Genomic DNA, 10564 nt, shown 5'->3' with positions numbered 1-10564 from the left:
CTCTGATCGACTTTCTATCTAAATATTGATGATTCTCAAATCTTTATTTCTTTCAATATTATTTTCAGGTTTTGTGTTTGTGCACACATGTTTACTGACAATTTAATTTATGCTTAACCAAAAAAAATTGGTTTAAACGGAATTGCCGATAAAATGACTGAATGGTATTTTAAATTTTGATGCTGACTTCATCAACTCGCCCTTGTGGGCTCACTTACTGATAAAGTTAATATAAAATAAAAAATTATAAGATCTAAATATCATTCTTTCTAAAAAGTTGACTGAACTTTCTATGGTTTTGTTAACCAGTAAAATTTTAAAACAAATATGATAACAATTTATTGCTGGTTATACTATTTTAGAAATTTTCTGGTGAAAGTAACATACCCTGTAGTTGTTCATATATTTAATGATCTATTTATTTGTTTACTCGCAAACTCCTCGACAAGTTACATATTTTTAAATGAATTTATTGAAATTAGTTATTTCATTTGGTTTTTGTTTTACTAGCAGATGTTGAAAGTGATTTTTGCCTATTTCAATAAATGATTTTGTAACCGCTATATTTGTCTTTGACTACGTCAGATAAGAGATGATAGAACCACATCTGGTAAGAGACATCATATATCAATTATTCATGATATATTTCTGGCTACATTAAAATAAGATGGGGTTTTTTACAATTTCGGTTACCTGTTTCAAAGGATTTGTATGGTAAGGGAGCTATTGATAACAAAAAAAAATACGGGGTAAAAAAAAAATTAATTATTTTGACCTTTTTTGCCCTGGTCGCTCTTTTTTACTCAATAAAATTGAGAATGGATAACAAGTTGTCCAGCCTTTTTTTCGAATTTTTTTCTTGTCCCCCACCAAAAATCAAAAAGTAGCTCCCTCAAAACTTTTGAATAAATTATTAATTAATCCTTGCCCCATGAACACCTTGTTACGGCAGGAAAATATAATTGTATATATAAATTTATTAAAAAAAAACAAAAAAATACAGCCGAATGTAAGCATATAATGTGGTTCTTGTGATACGGATGGTATAACATTGTTGGTCCTGTTATACATTATGTTTTAGTGTTATAAAAGCCGGTCATACATTTTTTTAATGAGTAGTAAGAGCTAACGAATAAATAACAGTACAAAGTGATAAACCAGAACAAATTTAGCTTAGTCTGGGTTCCTGTTTAATTTTCCTAAGGTCTACGTACCTCTCTACATAGTCACTTACAAGAAACCAGTTCCCAGGTGAAGTTTTACCTGTGTTTACCTGTGCATCCATTTCCTGTTTCAAAATGGAAATCAGATTTGTTTACATTTTGATTTTACTGTCAATAATTCAAATATCAGAAGGTAAAAAATTAACTTACACATTAACAGCTACTTTCAGCAATAATAACGACACAAGTCGTCTGAGAAAGTCAGTTAACACACATCAAATGAGCAACCAGCATACATGTACAAAAAAAAAGGAGAAAAATACACTGCAGTCAGCTACATGCCAATCTATCTCAACTGTTTAAATTGTAAATCAATAAAACAGTTACATGTTTTTCACTTCACCACTTAGAAACATTATTATCATTTTTTTTTTTAAGCAATGACATGTCACTTACAGTCACTAACATACATCAGGCCCGTAGCCAGGAATTTCCAAAGGGGGGTTCATTGGACTCACAAACTCGACTATAATAGTCACAATTCAAACAGAATATTGACTTTAACAGTGCTTATTTGTTTTCAAGGGAGAGGGGGGGTCGTCCGAAACCCCCCTGGCTACGGGTATGTACATACTGAACTCTTGGTACTGTAAGATCTCCCGCAAAACTAAAATCCTGTGAAACACATACAGACTTATGACTGTGTTTTGATCAAGGAGTCGCTCAACAGCTAAATTCTCTTAATTTCTCATTGACAAACTGACATCATCATCAGGGGCGGATCCAGTAATTTTAAAAAGGAGGGTTCCAACCCAGGATATAAAAAGGGGGGGATTCCAACCATATGTCCCCATTCAAATGCATTGATCAGCCAAAAAAAAGAGGATTTCAACCCCAGAAACCCTCCCACTGGATCTGCCACTGTATATGGTCTTAATGCATTTGACAAAGGTCGATCCACATTTATAAAGGCATTCATTTAAACATAAAACAGAGATGTACATCTATCATGTCTATAGCTTGGGACTCTGGAGTCCAAAATTTATATTTTTTCAACAATTTAGTCTTTACTGTGGTAGACATCCTGGAACTTGGTCAGACAAGAGAAGTGTAAATTAGTGAATTCAAGCTTTTATCAGTACAATTTTGAGGGAAAGATAATTGTTTGATACTTTCTATACATACAATTTGTATGTACATGTGCATGATTAAATCATCAGAAATTTTTGAAATTTCCACACATATGGCACCGATTATAAAAAATTGTGTTTGATTTTATTCTTTTATTTGCTGGTAAATACGATACTAATTAAGTACCATATGAAGTCCTACCACAATGTCCTGTTTTACAATGTAGCAACTTACAATGTACATGTATAATTTGGCTGTTTTTATAAGCTCATGCTGGTCCATCTTTGTGATCATCAACCTTTTACATATTCTTCTAGAGAAACTTCTTCTAGAGAAACAATGAGTGGAGTGAAATAAAACATGGCATGAATGTTACTTATAAATGAGGACAATTACTCAAGAATGCTTTCACCAACTTGCAAAAAAATTTGGTGGATTGTTCATATCTATTGACATGATTTTTATAAATTTAAGATTTTACATTTTCAAGTTACAGGGTTTTATTCATATAGAAGGGGGTTGTACATGTACAATAACTAAAAAAAAATGCTTTCAGCAGTTCTCATGAAATGTTGGTGAATTGTTCATATCTGTTGATGTAAGCTCCCTTTAGAAGTTTATAAATTTTACATTTTACATTTTTGAGTTACAATGTATGCCCAGGTTTTATTTGTTTATAGTGATGTTTGACAACAGATTTACTAAGCATTGCACAACAGCAATAAATCCTTAGTTGAATATTCATGTTAATTCAATTCTTATAACCAATTTCAAGTTTTTTTGACTACATTTATTGAGAAACCTTTGTCAAATATTTAATAACAATCCAAATTCAAACCTGTATAAAGCTTGAATATTGTGTCCATTTATGGCCCAACTGTTCATGGTTGGACTTCTGCAGGCGTATCCAGCTGCGCATAGCAAAGCAGTTTATTCCTTTTGTATAAATTGTTTTAATATATCTGTTTTAGGTAGCATAGTTGTACAATCTAATGATTACTGCTCAGTTTGTTCTGAGGAATACTGCAGGAACACTCAATACTATAAAACAAAGTACAGCTTTGCACAGGATGATTACGACACTGTCCAATCACAGTCAGGGAATAATTATTACAGAGATGGACAGAACTGTATTGTATACATCAAGGCTAAACCAAGTCACCAGATAGAGGTTTTATTAACAAGCTTAGATGTCGACTCCAATGGAGAATATGATTCCGCTGGATATCCTACAAAATGTTATGACTTTTTGAAACTTTTCAATGGTGAGTCGATATTTCTCTTTCTCTAATTTTTGTGCTATTTTCACATTTCCTGACCGGTGTGAGAAAAATATTTCTCCTCACTAGTGAAAAATCTGTTCTCGGCAAATGATTAGTCGAAATTTGATTATGACGTCAAAATGTTTTGTTTTCTTCTCAATTTTCCTATTGTGACGTCATCAAAAAAGGAGACCTTGGCTGATGACGTCGCATAAAAAGAGCACAATTTTCTGAATTTTTTTGAAAAAGAACGATAAAAAGCATTAGAGAAACAGATTCCAACACTATAACTCGTGTATTACGATATTTCTCCACTCTCGACAGTTAAATTTTATTATTTAAAGGGCTCGGCAAGCCTCGCGCTTTAAATAATAAAATTTAACTGTCTCGAGTGGAGAAATATCGTAATACACTTGTTGCAGTGTAAGAATCTATATTTCTCTTTCAAAAAATGTGTGGTGGTTCAATTCACAGCACTTTGAAGTCAAATAGTCTATTTGCGGGTCCAAATTGGGTTGTTCTAGGATTGAAAACTGCTCTTTTTTCATAATTATAAAAAAGAAGATGTGATATGATTGCTAATGAGACAATTCTCCACAAGAGAACAAATGAGACATATATTACGTTATAATTTAAGTAAATTCAAACTGTAGAGGATACATTGTATTTACAAAAAATATAAACTTCTTTCATCATTGAACAAACTTCATCATTTTTGTTTAACAAAAAAGGCATTAATGAGGGTTAGAACAGACATTTACAACTTTCTAAATGATTGTTTTACTTTGTTAATTACAGGACCAAGAGTAGATAATGCTAGACTATTACCAAAGGTACCAGCCTCTGGTATCTGTGGCTCTATGTATCTAGATGGTGACCTTTCCAATCTTCGTTCCTTTAAGACGACTCAGAATGAACTGACAATTCAGTTTGTAACGGACAACAGAAGGGACAATAAAGCTGGTTTCCTGTTGAGAATTACTCAGATTTATTACTCAAATCCTAATAATCTGTATCCAGAGGGAGTAAATCCTGGAGGTAACAGTTTAAAATTCAAGTACGCCTTTATAGAATCTAAAGGATTATGGGTAATTTCATTGTTCGTACACCAAAATGAAAACAACTTTATGTCATTGTTTCAATTTCCATCATTAAGAAAGTTTTGAAACAATCGCAAAATTTTGGTGTACCAGTTTAAAAGTATTACCCAGAATGCATTAGATTCTTAAAAAGTGATTTGAATTAATTACAGAATTTGTCTGTTTAAAATGTACTGCAGTCTATCCCATCATCAAGGGTGGAACATCCATCAACATGGTCTTACAACTTTGAAACGTGAAACATCTGTATTATTTAAAGTGCAGATAAAGGATTTATAATGCAAGCTTCATTTAATTCTTTTTGAGAAGGCCTCTATAAAGAATCATCTAAAATAAGAGGAGCATTGTGTGTTGAAATCAAACAAGGTTGGAACCCCCTTGTTTTTGATGATCAATGATTTTGAATGGGGACATATGGTTAGAACTCCCTTTTGGATGAATCCCTCCTGGTTCACATCATCCCTAGATTAAGATTAGATCTTGTTATAAAAATGTACTAAAATTGGAAACTCCTGCCCTTATGACAATGAAAGTTTTCAGTGAAATGATTTAATTTACATTATATTACAGTACAAAACATGTACCTTAAACACAAAATGTACATGTATGTGTGATTTTTTTGGTATTTTATTTTCTAGAAAATTATTTGAAAATCATGCTGTCAATGGACTCAATATTTAAAAAAAATAATTTGGTTTACTGTTTGTGCTTTTGCTATATTTTAAAACACCACAAGTTAGCTTTTTGTTGTTTTTTATATGAAACATAAAAATGAAACTTTCTTCAATTCTTTTTTATTTTTCTAGGCTGGAATGATGGAACATTCAATGAATTCCAGAACAAGTGGGATGAACAAGATGTGATCCCTGGTGGTATTATCCCCGGGGGTGGGAATGAGTATGACAAGGAAACAGGGGGTGTGTCTTGTTACACCTGTAATACCTGTAACAAAGAACCATTTGATGCTGAGGCTTCTGGTATTGGTACTAAGAGTGGATGTTATATGTGTGTCAAAGCCTGGGATGATGGTTAGTACTTCTAATTTACGAGTGTCCCTCATAGGGTGACCAATTATCACATAATCACAATTTTTTTGCCAATATAATCATAAATTATTTTTTTAACCACAAAATAATCAAATAATCAAAATCACAGTCTTAGATTATCAAATAATCATGAAATATTTGGTCTGATAATCAAATAATTACTATAAAAAGTGCCAAGTACATTTCACATAATCAACAGCCCCTTGAGAAGGCTCGTTTCCCAGGTTTTAATCTATAGAATGATTTTTATATGACTGCAAAAAAATTAACAGTTGTATATTGGTATCACGCCGGTGTCGTCGTCTGAAGACGGATGGTTTCTGGATAATAACTTTAGTATAAGTAAATAGAAATCAAAAAAATTTTAACATAATGTTTATAACCACAAAAGGAAGTTTGGGATTGATTCTGGGGGTTATGGTCTCAAAGGTTTAGGAATGAGGGGCTGAAGTGGCCCAAAACAAGCATTTATCTAGTGTCAGGACAATAAGTTGTGTGTAAGTATTTCAATTGTTCTGAAATTGTACCACAATGTTTAATACCATACGTAGAAGGTTGGTTTATATTTTAAGGGTTACGGGGCAAACAGTCTAGGAAAAAGGGGCCAAAAACAAGCATTTTTGTAGTTACAAGACAATAAATCGGAGTTATCTTTCTTTGTCCAGAATGGTTGTTGAATCACCAAAAACCAATGCTTTATGAAATCTTCTTTGAAAATTGGAATTATCTTTCTTTGTCCAAAATAATAGTTGAATCAACTTAAATCAATGCTATATTATACAATATACAATGCAATATTCACTTTTACTACCAACTGATAAATTAAAGCAATCTTTACCATTTAGTGATAATACAAGCACTTTGATTACCATTCTAAGGTTATGCCCCTTTACAAGTGGAAAAATTGAAGATTTTTTTGTTTCTGTTCTCTTAATTTAAGTTTGTCTCAACTAAATTTAATGAAATGTGTATATAATGCTAATAACCTCTAAACTCAGTTTAAGTTCATTTTTTGGCAGCTTCATTTTTACAGTTCTTGAGTTATGTTCCTTTATAACATTATATACTAGCAAGGACATCATCATCAGGTTTCTATTTTTTCATTTCAGATTTCAGAAATTAAAAAGAAAATTTCTTCAAATATTTTTTTTTGAGAGGATTAATTTTCAACAGCATAGTGATTTGCTCAAAAGCAAAAAAAATTTTTTTAAGTTCATTAGACCACATTCATTGTGTCAGAAACCTATGCTGTGTCAACTTTTTAATCACAATCCAAATTCAGAGCTGTATCCAGCTTGAATGTTGTGTCCATACTTGCCCCAACCGTTCAGGGTTCAACCTCTGCTGTCGTATAAAGCTGTGCCCTGCAGAGCATCTGGTTTTGTTTGTTTTTGAAATCAATCACATATTTAAACAAAAAGAGAGCATGATAACATATTATTAATGTTAGTAAAAAGGCATTTATATAAATTTCATATATGCAAATATTAGTTTGTTAAATTAATATAACAAGTTAGATAACAGCATTTTTCATTTAATGTATTACTCAATTTATTTCACTTGACTGGGCGGAGTTTAACCGGTTCGCTCAAAATAAACCAGTCCATCTATAGATAGGTGTATTAGGATAAACTCATCAATGAAGTGTCCAGTAATTCTTTTGTAAATTCCTTTGATGACACTGATAGGTGAATAGAAATCAGTAATAATTATAACGGCAATCATCCTTATCACACACATCTTCAAATAGACTGTCCTTATGCAAATTAAAACTTAGCTCCGCCCGATCAGTTGAAATAACAATGGTAATATGTATTGAACAACTACTACTTAAATATTAAAAGATATAAAAGAAGATGTGATATGATTGTCAATGAAACAACTCTCCACAAGAGATCAAATGACACAGAAATAAACAGCTATAGGTCACTGTACAGCCTTTAACAATGAACAGAGCTATAAAAGGCCCCAAAATGACAATTGTAAAACAATTCAAACAAGAATCCTAGTTCTGGTCCTGAATATGCATTGCTTCCATATGCATCCATGCTGAATAGATACCCTACAAGATAATTTGCTATACACAGCTACAGTTTTCAAAAGAACTTTTTAATGTACAAATAATATCAACTTTTTTATTTTTGTGGGTGCGAATTTGTATGGATGGCAAAAGAAACTTGCCACTTCGTGGATACATGATGTCATTGTTTTGCCTAAGTCTGCATACAACCTGATAGTAATTTGAATTTCGTTGAAGATAAATTTGTGGTTCACCTGTACCAACAAAATCCCATCGATTCAATATTAAAGATTCCACAGTGTATAGCAAACAAATGGAAGTTTTTAACGACCTTGACTGGCTATACAGCCCTTGCACGGTCGGTACAGTGTATAGTTTCTTTTGAACAGAAATATCATTCAGTGCCTAAAATAATTGAATTATTTATCTTTTTTACAGCGTTTAATACTGCTTCAAGAAAATGTTTTACACAGTCAGACTACATATATACATTAGAAGTTTATGAAGCAGGTAAGAATACAGAGAAGGGGCAGTCTGACATTATAGAGCACTAAGATGCGTTGTGTTGGTTAAACCCCATTTATGTTAAAAAAAATGAACAAGAAACAAATATGTAACACATCAAGGAGCAACAACCACTGAATTACAGGCTCCTGACTTGGAGAAGGCACATACATACAGAATGTGGCAGGGTTAAACATATTAGCGGCATCCCAACCCTCCCCTTACCTGGGACAGTGGTGTAACAGTACAACATAAGAACGAGCTATAAAAATCAGATGAAAAAGGCTTAACTCATCAGGTGGATGCAAATAGAAAAACATCTATTAAAAACACAAAGTAAACGTGGCCTGGTATGTTTAATAGACTGTTTGTTTTTAGTCATTTTTTTTACATGATTTTGTTTGTCTCTCGTAAACTTTTGAGCTTTGGTATCATTCACCTCTTTTTTCATACAAGTTTAAAATGTCTTGAAAATTTATATTTTAATAATAGTTTTGTATGTTCTTAATTTTTCAGATCGTTACATTGGATGTAAACAGTTTGTGAACAGTTTTCAGAGGACTGTGAATTACTGTTTCTGTAACACTAACAACTGTAACAGTGCAGCCAAGACATTGTTTAGTCCGTTTGTTATGGTGTTTTCATTAGTTGTATCATCTTTTTTTATAGTATATGACAGTGTTAATAGCTTTTGGGAATCGTTGAAAAAGAAACTAATGAACAATTTTAAAAAGAAGGTGAAACTATAAATGTAGATGCATAAAAATGATTATTTTGCTCATAAAATTCTGTAAAATTTATAGTCGTATTAAATTTAAAAAAAAAAATTGGGATTAATTATTTACTCAAATATTCAACCATTAGGTTGTGAGACATTTATTAATATTATGTAACAAAATTTTGTTTTTTTATTTTCTAAAGTAAAAAATATTATAAGAATATTTTTTTTCATAATTCAAAATAAATGTTTAATGTGAATAAAGAATCATAATTCAATATAGATTTTCATTGGAATAATTGATGCCAAGTTTTAAAACAAAACATCGTGAAAACAGCAGTCATAACATGAAATCAAATATTGTAGATTCATTATTATTTGTTGGATACCAATTTTTATGGGAACAAGTGAACCATGAATTAAAATATTCAATGAATAACATATTTTCAATAGGCTTTTTAGACAGAGATTGGCAAAACCAAGAAATCAAATAATCAGGAATATGCAAGTTTTCAGCAATCCATAAAAATTCATACCAACAAAAATAAATGAATCCACAGTATCACTTTATTTAAAAGAATTATCATTGTAGAAGTCTTTTTTATCTAAACTTTTTTTAATTGTTTTATTTGTATACAATTTGTATCTGTTTATACAATAATTGTACTTTAGAAAGTTCAGGTATTGTTTTTTGTGCCATACTTGCAGTCGTATGAATATTTGTATCAAATAATGTTATGTTGTATTTATCTTCAATTTAATTCAGGTCATGCAATCTGTTTTTAATGAAAATAACTATCTTTAAGCACTAAAAGACTCAATTTTAGAAAACGATGAGTTCTAAACTTATCTAAGTGAAAAACATGAAAGAATATTTATTTATCATAATTGACAATCTGATGTAAAATCTGTATTCACAATATCACACATTCCATTCTTTTAATGTCATTCCAAAAATAATATATGCTTGAAACACTTTTGTTTTACTGAATTTGAAGATTATCAATTAATATATACTTCTACAGATCATTTTTAAATTGTGAAACAAGACCAGTCTTGACTCTTATTAATATTCAATAATGTTTTAATTAATTAATTAATATTGTAATTACAAATAGTTGATGTATTTTTCTTGATTCAATGTTGTAATCTACCCATCTTTCACCTCACCAAACAAAAGTATTGTGAAGTATTGTACTATCTTCGACATAACTTGCTATTAATTCATACATATATTGGTGCATTTTTTTTGTAAATAGAATGTTCTCATCATACATGTTTTTCACTTTAAATCTGTACATAGTTTATCATGAATATTTTGATCATGTATATGTATAATTTATATTTGTATATATTCTTATAAAGTGGAACTTTAACATCAGCTATGTTAAAAATACTAAAAGTTTAATAACCCGCTGATTTGTAAAATTTTGACACTAGTAAAGGGAGATAATTTGGTTTTAGTCAGGGGAGATAATTTGAAATTGAACCTTTCAAAAGCTGATGATGAATGAACATTACCAATAATATGCAGTTTATTGTAATCAGATACCTTCATCTTTCAAAAAAGTATCTGATGATTATTGAAGGAGTTCTGTTGGTTTTTTTAATTTCATTGGT

The 10564-nt window shown here is 30.9% G+C and overlaps 1 protein-coding gene across 1 annotated transcript; it reads left to right on the top strand.

Annotated features, from left to right (window-relative positions):
• Window positions 1-1235: 1235 nt before the first annotated feature.
• LOC134688231 (uncharacterized) lies at window positions 1236-9042 on the top strand. Its single transcript, XM_063548730.1, has 6 exons — window positions 1236-1356; window positions 3266-3559; window positions 4355-4594; window positions 5463-5684; window positions 8161-8232; window positions 8743-9042. Exons 1-6 carry the CDS (start codon window positions 1299-1301, stop codon window positions 8973-8975), a joined length of 1119 nt encoding a protein of 372 aa, XP_063404800.1. The 5' UTR covers window positions 1236-1298; the 3' UTR covers window positions 8976-9042.
• Window positions 9043-10564: the final 1522 nt, after the last annotated feature.

The sequence above is a fragment of the Mytilus trossulus genome, chromosome 10, assembly GCF_036588685.1.
Source record: "Mytilus trossulus isolate FHL-02 chromosome 10, PNRI_Mtr1.1.1.hap1, whole genome shotgun sequence".
Classification (NCBI taxonomy): domain Eukaryota; kingdom Metazoa; phylum Mollusca; class Bivalvia; order Mytilida; family Mytilidae; genus Mytilus; species Mytilus trossulus.
Note: the sequence above shows the minus strand (reverse complement) of the source record. Positions and strands in the feature narration are given on the sequence as shown.